This window comes from Electrona antarctica (assembly GCF_951216825.1).
Source record: "Electrona antarctica genome assembly, chromosome: 5".
Classification (NCBI taxonomy): domain Eukaryota; kingdom Metazoa; phylum Chordata; class Actinopteri; order Myctophiformes; family Myctophidae; genus Electrona; species Electrona antarctica.
The window spans coordinates 12,235,547-12,254,270 of NC_136810.1; the positions used below are offsets into that span (position 1 = coordinate 12,235,547).

At 45.0% G+C, this 18,724-nt stretch overlaps 1 protein-coding gene across 6 annotated transcripts in view; it reads right to left on the reverse strand.

Annotated features, from left to right (window-relative positions):
* The window catches only part of ppip5k1b (diphosphoinositol pentakisphosphate kinase 1b), a gene marked incomplete at its 5' end in the record, with an annotated part of 72,355 nt that extends 54,202 nt beyond the window's left edge, over positions 1-18,153 (reverse strand). For 4 of the 6 annotated variants that reach the window (XM_079500515.1, XM_079500516.1, XM_079500513.1 and 1 more), the window contains 12 exons: positions 2,587-2,696; positions 3,691-3,766; positions 5,102-5,188; positions 5,536-5,637; positions 6,026-6,147; positions 6,320-6,481; positions 7,065-7,166; positions 8,112-8,266; positions 14,574-14,659; positions 15,124-15,214; positions 15,410-15,605; positions 17,974-18,153. In XM_079500515.1, the coding sequence (XP_079356641.1) occupies positions 2,587-2,696; positions 3,691-3,766; positions 5,102-5,188; positions 5,536-5,637; positions 6,026-6,147; positions 6,320-6,481; positions 7,065-7,166; positions 8,112-8,266; positions 14,574-14,659; positions 15,124-15,214; positions 15,410-15,605; positions 17,974-18,153 (1,469 nt within the window). Of the gene's footprint in view, positions 1-638; positions 663-2,586; positions 2,697-3,690; positions 3,767-5,101; positions 5,189-5,535; positions 5,638-6,025; positions 6,148-6,319; positions 6,482-7,064; positions 7,167-8,111; positions 8,267-14,573; positions 14,660-15,123; positions 15,215-15,409; positions 15,606-17,973 lie in introns of all 6 variants that reach the window. The other 2 variants (XM_079500514.1, XM_079500511.1) reach the window with 1 other exon arrangement.
* Positions 18,154-18,724: the final 571 nt, after the last annotated feature.

Sequence of the window (18,724 nt, forward strand, 5' to 3'; positions counted from 1 at the left end):
ATGTATGTAGGTACCTATTTCTTTCTTTCTTTTTTTAATGTTTTTTTGTGGCTTTCACCTTTATTTTATATTTTCATGGAGGGACAGACAGTAGGCTGACAGGAAATGGGGAGAGAGATGGGGAAAGACATGCAGTAAAGGCCATCGGGATCGGGAGTCGAACCCACAGCACACTGCCAGACTGGATTACCAGTCAAGGTGCCTTGACCGCTGAGCAACAGCCCAGGCCAGGTACCTATTTCTATACCTAATTTATATTAAATAAATTATGAAATACATATGAAACGTTATAAAGTACCTCCCTCATGACTGAACGCTTCTCACCTGGTCGTTGTGTTTCATAGAGAAGACTAGTCACATCAAGTGGTCTAGTGGCTATTGAGGCTGCTCGGTATCACGTCAAGTGGTCTAGTGGCTATTGAGGCTGCTCGGTATCACATCAAGTGGTCTAGTGGCTATTTAGGCTGCTCTGTAAAAGGAAAACATTCCCCTAGTCTTTGAATCCTGTCAAAGTGTCCTTGAGCAAGACACTGCGCCCTCAATCCTGCTCACTCATACGTCACAAGTGAGTGAAAGGTTCCTAATGTCTGGTACAGAGTGTAACCGCATTATTTATATACACAGACTGACTGACTCACTGAGTGTCATTCACACTGGACTCCCTTAAGAGAGAGAGAGAGAGAGAGAGAGAGAGAGGGAAGGAAGAGATGGATGAAGGTAGAAGGGAGAGAGAGAGAGGGAAGGAAGAGATGGATGAAAGTAGAAGGAGAGAGAGAGAGAGAGAGAGAGAGAGAGAGAGAGAGAGAGAGAGAGAGAGAGAGAGAGAGAGAGAAGGAAGAGATGGATGAAGGTAGAAGGGAGAGAGAGAGAGGGAAGGAAGAGATGGATGAAAGTAGAAGGGAGAGAGAGAGAGAGAGAGAGGGAGAGAGAGAGAGAGAGAGAGAGAGAGAGAGAGAGAGAGAGAGAGAGAGAGAGAGAGAGAGAGAGAGAGAAGGAAGGAAGAGATGGATGAAGGTAGAAGGGAGAGAGAGAGAGAGAGAGAGGGGGAGAGAGAGAGAGAGAGAGAGAGAGAGAGAGAGAGGGAGAGCGAAGGAAGGAAGGAAGGAAGATGGATGAAGGTAGAAGAGAAAGTTAGTGTGAGTGGAGCCAAAAGAGACGTGTGAGGGACCAGACAACAACCGAAGGAGAGAGAGAGACGTTTGAGGGACCAGACAACAACCGAAGGAGAGAGAGAGAGTCAGAGGAGGAAAGGGGGTGTGATGGAGAGAAACATATGGAGGAATGGAGAGGAAGAAATAGGAAAAGAGGGACAGAGAAAACAGAAAAGAAAACAGACAGTTAGACTCCGGAGAAAAGCAGCGTTTTAAGTGTGTGTGTGTGTGTGTGTGTGTGTGTGTGTGTGAGTGTGCGTGTGTGCGTGTGCGTGCGTGCATGCGTGGTACCCTAACACGTTTCCTCCTCATTGTCTGCACCATGACCACACTCCAGTTACAGAAACACTGTCACATATTCTTAATGGCTGCTATGTATATAAGGGAATGTACATTGCTAGGCACTACAGAATAGGCCTATCTCACATAATTTCCCCGCCCCCTTTTTACGCCCCCTTTTGGAGATAGTGGTGTTATTTTTTTGCGGTCCATAGGCTTTCCTTGTTAAAAGAGGTATTTTCACAAGCCACAAACTACCGTTTTGTAAAGGTAAGGTTTATTCTACTTATTTGAGTTGTTATACCATTGTGTTTTCTTCATATTATTATCGGTCTTTGACATTTTAACATTAGGAAATGTACTTAGATTCTCCAGAGAAAAAAAGTGTAAATGCCTAATATTAAATGACACCACTATCTATCAGAAGTGAGCGTGGAAAGGGGGCTGTGAGATAGGCCTATTGTTGACCTATTAGCTAAGGACATAAGTTCATATGTTTCATCATCTGCCAAAATGTATAAGCACTCACGTGTTTCAACTGCCATGTTCATGCACAATAATGAAAATGTGCCTTTTCAGATGTCACAGCTAATACACTAGATATTGTTGTTGTTGGTGAGGACAGTAGAGAAGTGACCATTTTGGAAGTGGCATGTACATTTGACCAGTCTGGAAGAGGCATTCCTTACCAAGGTGCTTAAGTACTAGCGTCTTAAGGATGCAATTATACTACAAATGTAAACTACTTGTGTTCATATTTGGAAGCCTCGGTAATGTCCATAAATCAGTCGTGAGGGGCCTGCAGATTGCAGGCATGCCCAAGCCGAGAGCTAAGGCATCGGCAGAATTCTGTTCAGTGTCTGCAATAATTGGCAGTCGCCATATATGGAGAAGGCGATGCTTTCTGTACCCGTGATCTGTATCCTGAAGCACTTGTTGTAGAGTTTTCCAAGTTTGCACATCCACTATTGTTTGTGTTCAAGAATTTCTTGTAAAATGTGAATGCAAATAAAGGTGTGTGTGTGTGTGTGTGTGTGTGTGTGTGTGTGTGTGTGTGTGTGTGTGTGTGTGTGTGTGTGTGTGTGTGTGTGTGTGTGTGTGTGTGCACGCACATATGAATCATTGTGTGTATAATAGTGCATGTGTGCAGTCTTACATTTCCAGAACAGTCTTGAGCTGTTCCAGTTTTGATTTCTTCTCCTCAATCTCACAGTCGTTGTGTTGACGCAGCTCCACCAATAACAGACGGGCAATGTCCAGCACTTCCTGAAACAAACAGAGAGTTACCATGCAACTGCATGAGCAGACAGAATAATTACACTATTTGTCTATCTGTGTTCATCTACTTGCAACAACTCACTACTCTCATGGCAGCACTAACTGGCACTAGTATGTTATTAGTATATTTACGGCTGATAGCGGTTCATGGAACCAACATTTGAATGTTGAAGGACCTCACTGACGGTCTGTCATGTTTAGTCCATTTTGTCTATGACTCATGGTATACTTAGAATATAGAATACTGAGGAAGCCGTTACATTCCATTCAGCTCACTATGATTAACTGGCAGAGATGTGAAACTTACTTGATAGGTAAGACAATACACTCAATGTCAGTGAGGATATTTAAATTAGCGTTGCATTTTAGCGAACAATTGTCAATTTCATTGACTCAGTTATTGAGGAACATTTTTGTAAACTTTTACTAACTTTGGATAAACTGTTCAAATGTTTGTCTATAGGAGAAAATTGTCAAACGTCGTCGAAAATAGCAGCTCTGGGGCGCCCGCTGGCCTAGCGGTCCAGGCGCATGCCACATATAGGCTCTGGCCTGACAGCGCGGCATGTGTTCAAGTCCGCATATGACGACCTTTGCTGCATGTCTCTCCCCTTCTCTCTCTTTCCTGTCCGTTTTCACTGTAACTAACTAAACAAACAAAAGCCAAAAACAGCTCTACAAGCTCACAACGCATCACACCAGCTATGTTTGCTATTCATCATACGACAAAGTACAGTATTATATGTAAAGTGGTTAAGCTGTCTCTGACAAGTTGAGTCTATGTCTGCTGCACAGTTTCAGTCTTGAAGTAATCTCTTACTTGGTAATAAACCATCTCCGATCCTAGACTGCAGCTATTTAATAATAAGAGCAGAAGGTCAAAATGGAAGATAATCAAAATCCCTTTACTATACAGTGTGAACAGATACAGTCTAAGATGAAACTGAAAAACACAGACAGAGAGAAACGGACAAAAACAGACCTGCAGTTGTTTCGGTTTTTTAAGCTTTAGCTTTCCTGACTTGTAGCCTCCACACCTCTCAAACAACTCAAAGAATCTGGACACACACACACACACACACACACACACACACACACACACACACACACACACACACACACACACACACACACACACACACACACACACACACACACACAGTATGACAGAGACACAACAGCGTTAAGAATTCAAAAGGACAGATCTAAAGACCTAAAGGTTCATTAAAAAATGGTAAAATGGTGCATTTATATAGCGCCTTTATCCAAGGCACTTTACATAGATGCCCATTCACCCATACATTCATACACCAATGGCGGCAGACACCATGCAAGGTACCAACCAGCACATCAGGAGCAATTTGGGGTTCAGTGTCTTGCTCAAGGACACTTCGACACTAACTCTGGGGGAGCCCGGGTTCGAACTGGCGACCTTGCGGTTACCATCCGGAAACTCTACCCCTGAGCCACCGCCGCCATTAACCCTAGAACAGTAAACCCGGGTGATTTTCACGCAGATAATTATATTTTTGTAATTTTCATAATGTTGCTGATGTCTGAGGTGGATGGGTCTTTCAGTACCTTCATGATGCTCAGTGACATCATAATGTTGCGGATGTCTGAGGTGGATGGGTCTTTCAGTACCTTCATGATGCTCTGTGGCATCATAATGTTGCTGATGTCTGAGGTGGATGGGTCTTTCAGTACCTTCATGATGCTCTGTGGCATCATAATGTTGCTGATGTCTGAGGTGGATGGGTCTTTCAGTACCTTCATGATGCTCTGTGGCATCCTAGAACTTAGGGTTGTTTCCCTGCCCACATCCCTGTTTTTGGTGAATATCACCCGCGTTTAGTGATAGAATGACATCCCATACACCCACAATGGCCTTTTTTGTTTTGTTTTTCCCCACTGTCCCAGGAATGCGTGGACCAAAGGAGAAGTTCCCAGCTCCATTCTTATTTTTTAAGGAATATTTTAAATGATCTATTTTTCGTTTGTCATGATGAAATATTAAACAAGAGTACCTCAAGTTACCATGTATTGCTGTACTTATATTACATTGGGTTGACTAGAGTTAAGCTTTAGTGTTCTAGGGTTAAGATATTCTGTCCAGGTCAAAGACATTAAGATATTCTGTCCAGGTCAAAGACATTAATATGTGTGATCATTACTTTATCATCAAAGCAAAATTCAATGTCACAAAAATAAACTTATTGGGCTAAGATGGTTATGCTGAGAAGAAAGATCCATAAAAAACGAGACGGTAGCAAGACAGCATATCAATACAACATCAATAACAACAATGTACAACAGCTAAACACAAAACAAAGAAAACAAATAAATAAAGGAAAAAAAAGAAGAAGAAAAGTGTAACAAGGGATTGGACTTACAAAGGATGTCTGACTTCCATTTTCATCTTCTGCTTGGGTGTGCGGTCACCATGACGCATGACGGCGATGACACAACGCAGCTCCATCCTGAAACAGGGGCGTAACATAATGTAACGCAACGCAGCGTAACGCAGCACATCGTAACATAACATAACATAACGTAACATACCACAACGTAACGCCCGCAAGGTAACGCAACGCAACACGCACAATCTGACAGACCGGATCTACCAGGTTTCAGGGATTCGTTCTTGGCCCCTCCTTTTCTCCCAGGACACTAAATCTCTTGGCTCCGTCATCTCTGCTCACAATGTCTGTTATCACTGCTATGTCGATGCCACTCAACTGTTTGTACCCAGTTACTTATTACAATGCTGTATTATGCCAACTTAAACTAGCCTCAGCACATTAATTCCTGATGGAAAGGTACTTACATGGTTCCTGAGGTTGTGGGGACAATGGGGATATCTTCAGCCTCCATGGGGATGGACCAGGGGATATGGAACTGAGGAGCCAGTTCTCTCATCACCATGTTCCTGGTAGGAGAGTAAAGAACATACTCACAATCCTTGAACTAGAACAGTCAAAAAGGACAGGTAGGCAAATTCACTGGACAGGTAGGCAAATAGTGAAAAATAAGGAGTCTGGGAGGCGTAAAAAAAAAAGGTTAAATTCCTAGCATTAGTGCCTCTGGCTTGACCAGGGAGCGAGGGATCATAACATTTCCGTTGCTTGGGGCAACTGTTTAGAAGGGAGGGGATCTGGGAACAATAGTGTGCATGTCTTTACTCTCTTCTGATGAAACTCCTCATTGTCAGGTGAAAAGAAGCAGCTGGTGACAACAAACTATTTTATTAAGTTCTATTTCATCCTTGCCCATCATTTTGTACCTTAATGAAGTATGAAGAAACTCATAACACCTACCCTAGTACTTTGGCACAGTCATCATAGTATTTCATGGAGTTTTTGACAAAGGAGAAGCCATTGACATCACAGACGAACGAGTGTCCATTAGCTCTGAGAAGGTCAAAGCCGCACACCGTTTGCTGCAGGAAGACGAGAAGGGTAAATCAATGCTTCATGATATTTACCTAAGTGTAAATCAATGCTTCATGAAAATAATCAAAGGTTTCATCTATAGTGGAGTCGTTTTCAATACAAGACTTTTCCTGGCTGAGCTTTTGATCTGTTCAAACATGAATCATATGGCAAAGTTACCTTAAATGCCAGGCAGACCTTGCGAGCAACCAGTTTCTCCATGGCTGTGAGCATGACGGGGTACCGGATCTCCTTTCCCTCGCTGTCCCGCTCCACCTTCCCGTCCAGAGCCGGGGACTTCCGTGCCTCAGCATGGGCATAATCTGGACCCACCGTGTATACCTGGAGCCCAACACCAACCACCAGACACACGCATTATTAGCCCATTTTGGGCGGGAACCCCTTTTGGTGTTAGCATTATGTTATGCCCCTTAAAAATTGGGGAGATCGGATTAGCTGCTGCATTTCTTTTGCAAAAAACGGGCACCACGCTGAAACTTCAGAATTGAATATTTTGACTGACTCCAAAGATAATGTTTATTGTTTTTTGAGACTTTGTCAATTTCGAGTAGTAGCAGTATGTTGTGAAGAAAACGAAAAATGGCGGAAAACCTTGTCAGGTGCAAATGGTATTGGCCTCTATGGGGGAGTTGCATCAATGTAATGAGCCAAGGAGTCTGTACGACCTACGATTCAAGATATGTCACACGTGAAGCGGCCGGTTATTCCTTGGCCTACTAGGAGTGTGTGTTCAAATTTCACACCAATCGATTCTGTGATGTGTTGGGGATAAACAGACACATGCAGTAGACAAACAGACAGACTGACTGGGGCCAAAACATAGTCCCCGGGCATTGGCCGTTCGGCTTGGCAGAGAGAGACAATAAAAGACCAGCACTAAACAAGTAGAAACTGAACACAGTACCTTGACGTCAGTACCGTCTGTAGGCATGAACTCCTCATAGATGTAGGATCCAGTCTTCCTCACGCTGGTCTCTGGAGAATAAACACTGCTACGACTTCCTATCTACAGCAGAGACAGAAGAAAATATGGAGGGGAGAGAGAGAGAGAGAGAGAAACCGTTTCTGTGCAGAAATGTTTATGGGAAATGGATTTGGGTAGCCAATAATTTTGACCCCTATTTCCTCTCCAATTTAGTCATTATGCCAATGAATTCGTCCCACTGCATGTATCCTATTGGCTCATCTGCCAGGGAGGCGTGCTTATGGATAACACCGCTTTTCTAGGGAGCCTTGCTGTGAACTGACAGTTCTTCCTTACTAGCCTTTTTAGAACTATGCCTAAACCTAACCTTAACCTCAGTAAAACTATGCCTAAACCCAACCTTAACCTCAGTAAAACTATGCCTAAACCTAACCTTAACCTCAGAAAAACTATGCCTGCCAGGAAAGGTAGGCATAGTTGGTTGGTGGGATCCATAATTACATCAAAGAAGAGGAAGAACATCCGCACACCAGTTTGTAGAGCTCCGAGACTTAATTTATTTAAGACAACAATTTTGCAAAATCTTTGATGTTTGCCTTGATGCCTGACATCGAGCACCTGGAGCAGTATACAAATGTAACCAAGTGGAACCCGCCGTGTACCTTTCCCAAAAAGCATTTGAACCCATTTCGGCATTTTACCCCTTTTGGTGTTTCAAGCATCATGTTATACTTTAGCTGTTGAAAAATAGCAGATCTACAAGGTCTGCTATTTTTTTTAAATCGTGAAAATGTTTAACTCAAATCATTGCTTCTGGGCGGGGGTCACTGGAACAACATATTTTCAGATGGGGGGTCGGCAGCCAATTAAATATATTTTTGGGGTTCCTTGACATGAAAATGTTTGAGAACGACTGAGATAGAAACTGTCGGAAAACTGTCAGGATTTAGAAGGCATTTGTAGAATCTTTTCTCAGGTCTAAATGGGTTAATAATCAACAAGACCTTTAGCGTTTGGGAACCCTACCTTCCTGAAGAGTCTCTGGCTGCCTCCTCCAGCTGAGGTTGGGTAGTAGATGTACACATTGTGGTCTTCAGCGCACACAGGTTTCTCCACAAACGGCTTGGGAAACACCACCCCATTCACCTCGACATGGTCCTCCCCTTCCACCAGACTACATTCTGAGTGACAGCAGGGACAGCCAGTCAGACAACACTTATGAGGCGTTTTCTTTCATCATTTACCAATATACGATCGACCTGAATTCTATTTTTAATGAATCCATGGTGTTTACAACATACATTACTATCAACTGAAATAGTCTCTTGCTTGTCTATTCACTTATGTGTAATCGTCAATGGCTGATGAATTCATTTTGTATGATTAGTTTTTGCTTTTATTTGTTGTTTTTATTTATTTATCGTTTGTGGGAAACATGCAAGTAAGAATTTCATTATAGTCTGTACAAATGACAATAAAGACAAAAATGACAATACAGAACTGGAGATGCACAATATTGAAATTATGACCTATATCCGATCTTTATTTGCAGGGTTGTATCGGTCGATACCGATATATTACATTATTAAATTATATATTTTGTTTTGCTGGTGAAAGTAGATGGTAAGCCAGACAGTAGGAAATATGATATATGAGATGATATAGTACTTTGTCAGTTCACTTCATACTGAAATTTGTCATGCTGAAACGCTGAGAGGGAGACAGTGACAGCTGACAGTGACAGCTGAGAGGGAGACAGTGTAGGAGACACAGAATAGAGTAGGGTCTTGCTAGTGCTAGGCAATAAAGTTGCATGCATCAGCTCTGACGTGACTCGAATATGCATGTACACATAAACCATCCTTCCACCATCCACCCAAATTAACACATTCCCTCCCGTTACACTAGGCGGGATCGTGAGGCCAGTGCCAGTCAAATGCGCAAAATACCACAGGAGAAGAAGAGATCCTGGGCAACCAGGAAGTGCAACCACCCCCCACCATAGATATTTAAAAAATAGATGCCTCATTGGCCGCTGCAGTTCGTTGGAGCGATGTGTGTTGAAGGAGGGGCGGAATAATTTACACTGGGGAAGGAAGTACGCCGGAAGTGTGGAAGGCACATTACGTCACGCTGCCACTCAAGTGATTACTGGCCAATCACAGCGCATCTTTTCCGGGACTTACAGACCCGAACATGCGCTCTGTGACGCACGCTCATGCTTCCGCGGTGCTTCGCAAGGAATCTCGGGAAAGTTCTGCCCTCCCTTGAGCACATACGCTCCAGAGCCGGAAGGGGTGTCTACGTTTATATGTCTATGCCCCCCACCACAGTGTCTTCACTATAGGCAGCGGAGGTCCCGCGAAGGAGTCGTTTTGGTCCGCACGATGTAAGAACAGGGAATAATAACCTTCCAAAGACCGGATTTTGGCTCATTTGGAGCAGAAAAAGGAGTAATAAGCACGTCGGATCCGTATGTAGGCTGTCTAACATGTGAATAAAAGCAATATATACACGTGTGTACTGTATATACTGTATATATACACTGTATGAAACACCAGTGAAGGGGGGTGCCCATTTGATAACCTGCTGAAGCCACCCAACTCCTGTCTAGTTGAGGTATGCGGTCAAGCCTAGCCTTGGCTCAGGGAGGAGGACGCCCCTGCCATGCAGAGTCCCTTCGGTGCCTTGAGGGAAGGAGAGACGAAGACAGCGATGGCACTGGCTCAGGAGCGAGTACCTGCAAAGGTGGGCCAGTTGCGATACCCTTAGCCTTATCGTATTTTGCATATTCTTCTCTGGTAGATCCAGTGACCACTTGGAAAGACAAGTTGGCAACCGAGGAAGAACGGTGACAGCGAGGAAAGACTGCTGACATTTGGGAAAGATCAGAGCCGGGTGTGGAGGCTTGGCAGGCCAAAGCACACCCTCCGTGAGGAGGAACCCACCAATAATCGCTATGGAAAGGTACATTAAAAGATACCCCCGGGGTCAGGCAAGAGCGGGGGAGGATGATCGACCCACAGGACAGACCAATGTTATGACCACCCTTGACGGACAATCGACTATGGAACAGCCTAGCGATTCATCCCGGGTCTGCAGATGTGGGAAGAAATGCAAAAATGAGAGGGGTCTGAAGATACACCAGACAAAGATGAAGTGCTTGAATCCTGAAAGTAATGTGCAACGCACAGGGAAACCTGGTGAGTCGGAGGAGAGGCTGGGGCAGGCACATGATGAAGAGGGGGGCAGGAGCAGCATCGCTGGTGTGACGGAGGCGGCAAGGCACCAGAGTGAGAGGGAAGTCACTCAGGATACCAGACGGCCTGGTGAGAACACTCGTTCAGGAGACGTTCGGAAAGAACGAGTGAACTGGCCAACTGCAGCTGCAAGGAAAGAATGGGAGATGTTCGATGGTGATGTGGACCAGGTGCTGGAAGCAGCCATCGCAGGAGATGTGGGGAAGAAGCTCAAGGCTATGTCCTCGATTATCTGGAGCATGGGTGCTGATCGCTTTGGAAAGAAAGAGCTGAAATGTAGAGTAAACATCCAGCCCCAGGAAAACAGACGCCTGAAGGAAATAGCAATCCTTAGAGGGGATCTGCGGAGGCTTAAGAAGGCCTTTCGCAAAGCGACAGCAGATGAGAGACCAGCTATCACGGAAATTCGAGACAACTTGAGGGAGCGCATTAAGATCTTGCGCCGAGCGGAGTGTCACCGCAGAGACAGGAAGCGGCGGTTGAAGGAAAGGGCAAACTTCACTAAGAACCCATTCAATTACCTGTCAAAACTCCTGGGCGACAAAAGATCAGGGGAGTTGAAAGCAACAAAGGAAGAAGTGGAGGAGCACCTTCGTCAGGTCCACAGTGATCCCAGAAGGGAGGACAGTTTAGATGAGATGGAGAGGCTCATCAAACCATCTGAACCAACTATCCCCTTCAAGGTAGGGGAACCAACCTGGCAGGAAGTCAACAGCTTTCTCAAAAAGGCAAGGAGAAAGTCAGCCCCAGGGCCAAACGGCATCCAGTACAATATGTACAAACATTGCGAAAGGCTCAGGAAACAACTCTGGAAGGTACTGACAGTGGCATGGAGAAAGAACTTCCTTGCTGATGACTGGTTGGTTGCTGAGGGGTGCTTCATCCCTAAGGAAGAAAACTCTACAGGGATTAAGCAATTCCGTACCATCTCGCTTCTCAACATGCGTTTCACCTGCAGAGAATTCACCACTGACTGGCAGAGACTAGAGGTGGGCATTGTCACTGGCTGCACAATCTCAGTGATGAACCTTCTCGTCAAGTCAGCAGAGAAGTTGCGTCGAGGTGCAGTACTCACCAATTGGGCTTCAAACCGGCAAAATCCAGAAGCCTAGTACTGAAGAAGGGGTGTGTCCAGGACCGGTTTCGGTTCAAGATTGGAGAGAACATCATCCCAACTGTCCAAGAGAAACCTGTGAAGAGATTGGGGAAGTGGTACAGAGCTGACCTCAATGACAGGCAGAGTGTGAAGGAGATGCTTATCCAAGCAGAAACTTGGATGACATCTCTGGAGAAGAGTGGCCTGCCGGGCAAGTATAAGGCCTGGGGTTACCAACATGGGGTGTTCCCCAGACTGCTCTAGCCACTCCTGGTTTATGAGGTACCTGTCTCCACAGTTGAGAGGCTGGAGAGGAAGCTGAACACCTACTTGAGGAGATGGCTGGGCGTCCCAAGAAGCTTCTGCTCTATTGGCCTGTACAGCAAGCTACAGCTGCCAATAACATCCGTGGTGGAGGAGTACAAGGCGACAAAAACACGCCAGTCCATGATGCTACAAGACAGCAAAGATGAGAGTACGTGAGGCAGGCATTGTTGTCAGGACAGGCTGAAAGTGGTCAGGCAGCAGAGCACTGAAGGAGGCCGAAGATCGACTTCACCATGCTGACATCGTTGGGTCAGTAGCCCAGGGAAGGCTGGGTCTGGGTTGCTCCACCAGAACAAGGCAAGCTGGAACAAAGCTGACCCAAAGGAGCGGCGAGGCATTGTGCAGAGAGAGGCCCTAAAGGCTGAGGCGGAAAACCGGCATGTCAAGGCTGTAGCCATGAACAAACAAGGCAGCTGGACAAGATGGGAGAGTGTGAGAGAGAGGACATCTGGAGCATGGAAGGCCACCGGATCAAGTTCCTGTCGTGTTCTGTATATGATGTCCTGCCTACTCCATCAAACCTCCACACATGGGGACTGGTAGAGAGCCCTAGAGATCCTCTGCGGAAGGATAGCTAACCTCGAGCATGTCCTCTCCTCATGTCGCTCAAGCTTAGCAGATGGCAAGTTCCAGTGGCGACACGATCAGATCCTAACACATTTGGCAGAGGGTGTCGAGCTGGCAAGGACAAGGGCAAGAAAGCTTTCTGATGGGCCCGCTTTATCCATTTTGTCAGGGCAGGAGAAAGCGCAGCAGCAGGAGGAAGGATCAAAGGGGTCCTGGCCACGGCAAGCGGCTGGGAGATGCGGGCTGACCTGAAGAAGCAGCTCAAATTCCCAGAGGAGATAGCCCACACTAGCCTGAGACCAGATATTGTCTTCTGGTCTAAAGGTACCAAACAGGTGGTGCTTATCAAGCTGACGGTACCCTGGGAAGAGAGGATGGAGGAAGCGTACGAGCGCAAGCTCAAGAAATACCAAGCCCTCATCCTCGAGAGCCAGCAAAACGGATGGAAGGCCTGGAATCTGCCGGTGGAGGTGGGCTGCAGGGGCTTTGCTGGATGGTCGCTATGGAGAGCCCTCGGACTGCTGGGGATCGAAGGGCTGGCTAGGAAGTGGCTGGTAGCCAAAATCACTAAGCGGGCAGAGGAAGCATCACGGTGGATCTGGATACAAAGAGAGGTGCGGTGGCAGAGCCGACCTACTGAAGGACTAAAGACATACTGTAGAGTTGGGTGGTGTTCAGCGGTGGTAGAGCCAGGACGCTGGATCTGCCGTTGAGCCCCTCGGAGGTGTCATGGGCTTAAATCAACGAAACACCAGTGATAACCTGCTGAAGCCACCCAACTCCTGTCTAGTTGAGGTATGCGGTCAAGCCTAGCCTTGGCTCATGGAGGAGGACGACCCTGCCATGTAGAGTCCCATCGGTGCCTTGAGGGAAGGAGAGACGGAGAGAGCGATGCCACTGGCTCACAGATGGCGCAGGAGCGAGTACCTGCAAAGGTGGGCCAGTTGCGATACCCTTATCGTATTTTGCATATATATATATATATTTCTATTTTAATTGCTGGATTAAATGAAATTAAAGAAAGTTGAAGTCCCTAGTTTTGGCACAGGCGGGTCGTGGAGAGAAGAACGAGGTCCCGCGTTCTTGGCTTACTTTGTGTTAACTATTTATCTGATACAGATCCCCACAATAACCACTTCTTGAACATAACTTATTAATCATTTAATACAGAGTAGACACTAACCAGTAGTGTGAGAAGCCCAAATTAAACAAACGTCTGCTGCAGTAGCAACGAGCTACCCGACCGCAGCCATGAAGCTTACAGTGAAGCTGTCACATGATCACAGACGCACACCAAATGTGTGCTTTTCTCCTCCAACCAGTCGGCTCTCCTACGCAGACCTGAACGACTGATCATGGAGCTCCTGCTAGGCGAGACGTCTGAATACAAAGCGGTGTGTTGACTCAAAGACAACTCGGAGGCTTGTTTTGTTTGCAGGCACATAAAAGCAGAGAGAAAATGTACACAGGACTCCTCCTGCGTTCATTTACCAATTACTATTTAACCCCCCCCTCCCAAACTCTCACGCTTTACTTCCAGAAAATACCACGCCCATTGTTTTCTCCATCAACCACCATATATCACCACCATCGCTGTGTTGCACCTGTTGTAGCTGTCGTCTTCACAGACTCAGCACAAAGCCAAACTAGTTTGGTGAGCTTCAGATAAAAAAAGCTGGAGATCCGGGCACTAAAAATTAAAAAGGGAGAAGATACTTTATTTAACCAACATGTTTTGACCTATAACGGTGTTCATCAGGGCAGTCCTGATGAAGACCGTTATTATAGGTCCAAACATGTTGGTCCCTTGTACAATTTTAACATTATTGACATTTACGTTTCCGGTGAGCACCTGGTTGTCTCTTTGTCTCTAGTTTGTAGAGCTATTGGATAAGGTCGGGAAGTGGGGAGACACATGAGAGACAGACAGCAGGAAATTTGAGAGGGAGACAGTGTAGAGACAGCCAGTAGGACATCTGAGAGGGAGACAATGTAGGAGACAGACGGGACGACATCTGAGAGGGAGACAGTGTAGGAGACAGACAGGACGACATCTGAGAGGGAGACAGTGTAGGAGACAGACAGGACGACATCTGAGAGGGAGACAGTGTAGAAGACAGACAGGACGACATCTGAGAGGGAGACAGTGTAGGAGACAGACAGGACGACATCTGAGAGGGAGACAGTGTAAGAGACAGACAGTATCTGAGAGGGAGACAGTAGGACAGCAGAACTGACCTTCAGGTCTATCAGGGTCTCTGTTCAAAATGCCGTAACGAGGTAGGTCAATGCCCTCTTCTTTCAGGATACGATACACTTCCCTCCTGACAAGAAAACGTGAAGTTAAATTGTGCAGAAATGTCCTACAAGGAGGCAAATTTAAAGGCTTTGTATGAATAGGCCTATCTCACAGCCCGCTTTCCACGCCCACTTCCGGTAAATAGTGGTGTCTTTAACATTAGCATTTACACGTTTTTTTCTCTGGAGAATCTAAGTACATTTTCTAATGTAAAAATGTGACAGACCAATATTATTATGAAGCAAACAAGATGGTAAATCAGCTCGAACAGGTAGAACAAACCTTACCTTGAGAAAACAAAAGTTGTAGACTTATTAAATTACCTCTGTTAACATGTAGCGTCTATGGAGTGACGTCACGCTATCACCACTAACCCCGAAAGGGGGGCGGGGAAATTCTGTGAGATAGGCTCATTGTGCATAGCAGGATGCATTTATTTATTTGTGCGTGCGTGCGTGCGTGCGTGCGTGCGTGCGTGCGTGCGCGTACCTGTCCTGTATGTAGTACTGCATGTTGATGTCGTTGATAAGCAAAGGGTTTCTTATTTTGACATAATCTGCAGCTTTATCCAGAGGAAAGCCTGAAATACAACCATCAATGTTTTAATGTATTCAGTACACACAGTTCAAACAAACATGACGTCTGCTATGCCCTGTTTCAACGTTGTTCAATTGCTATTCTACAGTTCTAATGCAATTATGTTGTTGTTCTACTGCTAAGCAGTAGAACAGCAACTTAATGCTTAATGATTTGGATGTTGCTGCATGTATAGTACCTTTGGAGTGGAAGGAGATGAGGCAGTCGCAGAGAGGCCAGTTCTCCACGGGTTCCTCCAGGATCGTCTCCTCGGGGAATATCACCACATCGATGTAGTCAAAGCGACACAGACGCTCCAGGATCTGAGTCATGGGCTTGGACTTCGACTTCTTCATCATGCAGCAGATTCCCACGATGATCTGATGCTCTGCCGGCTGCAGGGCGGGAAGTCATTAGGACGTGGTTACACCTCATCTACACAGGCAAGGAGCGAGCGTAGATCTCAACCAATAAAAGTGTTTGGGGGGGGGCCGCGAAACCTCGCTCAAATAGAGACTCTGCGAGCGAATATAGGAAGGGTGGACGACGTCGCTGCACGCTAGCGGTACATCAAGACCGTCTCATTGAAAAACATGCATTCTAATGAGATTTCATTGTTCGCTCGCACGCATCGCTGGCAGTTAGATGAGGTCTTACGTTGTAGCATTTACACGTTTCTATTCCTACAAACAGTAGGATAGCAGAGGTAGGCAGTCTAGGACAGATTTTTTATAATAATAATTAAAAACAAAATGTAGGAAACAAAAATTAAAGGGATGTTTACTCGTGTGACCCATAAAAATGTGTCCACGACCCACAAATGGGTCCCGACCCAGTGTTTGGAAAACAGTGATTTAGACAATATATGTCTTGGTACTTCTTTCCCAGGAAATTGGTTAATGACCAGAGAAGTACCTAACTACTACCTGAACTAGCAAATATAAAAGTACACTGTTCACAAGAATGTCACGCAGGAAGTCTCCTATTGTTACATGTAGTGTAATTCTGTAAATTAAACGGATTATTCATGCATAAAAAAGGTTCATGATATGGACTCCCACTAAAAACTCCCACTATGGTGGCAGTCTGGAAGACAGAGAGAAGACATGTTGTTATGTCATTAAGTTATTTATGGAGTATTAATTTATTATTATTGTCTATTGTCTATGTGTCCAGCATAAAGTGGGATCCCATATTGTCCATGCATACTTACTGTATGTATAGTTGTATCAGTATCGTCTACAAAAGAAAATACATAAGATAACTCTGATGATTTGAACTACAGTAGGATAAACATTTTGTTTTTAATTATTATAGAAAAATTAAATCTGTCCTAGACTGCCTCTCTACTATCCTACTGCTTGTAGGAATAGAAACGTGTAAGTGCTACAATGTAAAACACAAATGCTTCTTTCCCCAGCTCCTAAACCTCAGTCTGGAAAAGAAAACACAACATGAACAGACAAGAAACCCACCAAGAACCAAGTTCAAAGTCAGGTTGGCATTCAATACCTGGATGAATGTCAAGTAATGCAGACAAATACAGACTAACTCTAAACCAGACACCAGGTTAATCCTTTTAAAATGCTGTTTTAACTGTGGAAGACTGTAGTGGCTCTAGAGAACCGTATTAATCTATCATACATACCATCATACCAACAACTGTACTTCCCTCTGTTAGCCTGTAGATCTACTGCATTCCTGACATTTTTTTATGAATACCTACAGTATATCTATATTGAAATATCTGCACTTCTCTCAAGTTCTCTGATCCCTTTAGTATGGAGACAAACCCTGTAACCTCAAACATGACTTCCTTATTGCACAGACACTGTGACCCAACCAGAGAAGGGATGCTTTAGCAACTTTCCTCATTCCGTGCATGTTTTGATCTTCCTCTAATTGTTTTTCGCCCACTTCAACTCTCTTTTCGACTCTCATTTCTGTCTCTTCATTCCATCCAGTCAGATGTTTAGCTGAATGTTTATCTAGTGATTCAAATTCAGAGGTCTTCACCCGTCTTCACATTAATGGATCTTAAAAAGGTTCCGAAACAACGTAAAACAATAAATAACATAAACAATGACTATAGAATCCACTTAAAGGGGAAAACCACCCATTTTCAACATTTTACTATGTCATTAATATACCTTAGAGCTGTTGTGTGGAAATAATAAAAAGTCCCCCCATTCTGTGTTTCCTAGAACTGTAATTATGAAAAAAGCATTAACATGGTGAAACACATCTTGATGACATCATCAAGATGCGTTTCACCATGTTAATGATTTTTTTCAGACCTCTAGTTCTAGGAAACACAGAATGGGGGGACTTTTTAATTATTTCCACACAACAGCTCTAATGTATATTAATGACATAGTAAAATGTTGAAAATGAGTGGAATGCCCCTTTAAGGAAATGTTGAATGTTCTCCAACTTGAAACTTCTGATCTGTAGGTCAGACATTATAGTTTGTTGTCATCTGAATTGTCCATATATTTAAGAAATCACGGCCTTGTGACCAACCGACGGCCGTAGAGTTAGAGAGGACGTCTGGGAATCGGTTCGATACCAAGTTAAGTGACCCTGAGCGAAACAACTTAACCTCTAACTGCTACCCGGGTGTTGTTAATAAATACTTTCCAACAGTTCCTAACAGTTAAGATGTGTAAATTGGTATGTGCAAATGTACTTGGTAAATACCTTGAATACAAAAACTATTACATACATCATCAATAAACGATTAACTTTAATCTTGACCCTCACCGAGTCATCGTCGTCATCGTCGTCCACATCGTCATCGTCTTCTCGAAACACCTCGTTCTTCATGATGTCCTCCATTGGTCCTGTGTGATGGTCATCCTCCTCACTGCCAATCACAAACCTTGGAAGGTCCCTCGCGTTTCGCCTCTGTGTCCCTCCTGCTCCTGGGAGCGCCTCTGACATCACCAGGCACCCAGGCACATGGCTGCTGCAGACTGGCTCCTCCCAACAAGGTGGTGCAGAGGAACACAGACTAGTCTCTCTATGGTGTGGCACTCCAGGGACCACTTACTGGTCAGGTGGCTGGCCTACTGACTGACTGGACGCTGCTAGGCTGGCTGGCTGCTCGTGGCGGGTGGAGAGAGTAATTAAGCTGACTGAATCAGGCTGTGTTTGGTTACACTGTTGGGGGTAGACACTTGAGTGAGTGAGTGAGTGAGTGAGTGAGTGAGTGTGTGTGTGTGTGTGTGTGTGTGTGTGTGCACGCACACACGCTAGAGGTATCACAACATAATGATAATGTCCTGAGAGGTAGAATAGCAATGACCACACACTCCCTCTAGAGAGAAAGAGTGTGTGTGAGTGAGTGTTTTGAGGTAGATGTCAGTATCAGAGTAGGGTTTCTCTAGTCCTACAGGCCAACATGGTCCAAGCGGAGGGGAGAATCACAGCCAGGATCTGTCCCGAAAGTATGTAGGCCCTAAAAAAGAAAAAAAAGAGAAAGGGTTTTAAATTCAGTTGATAAAAGGGGTAA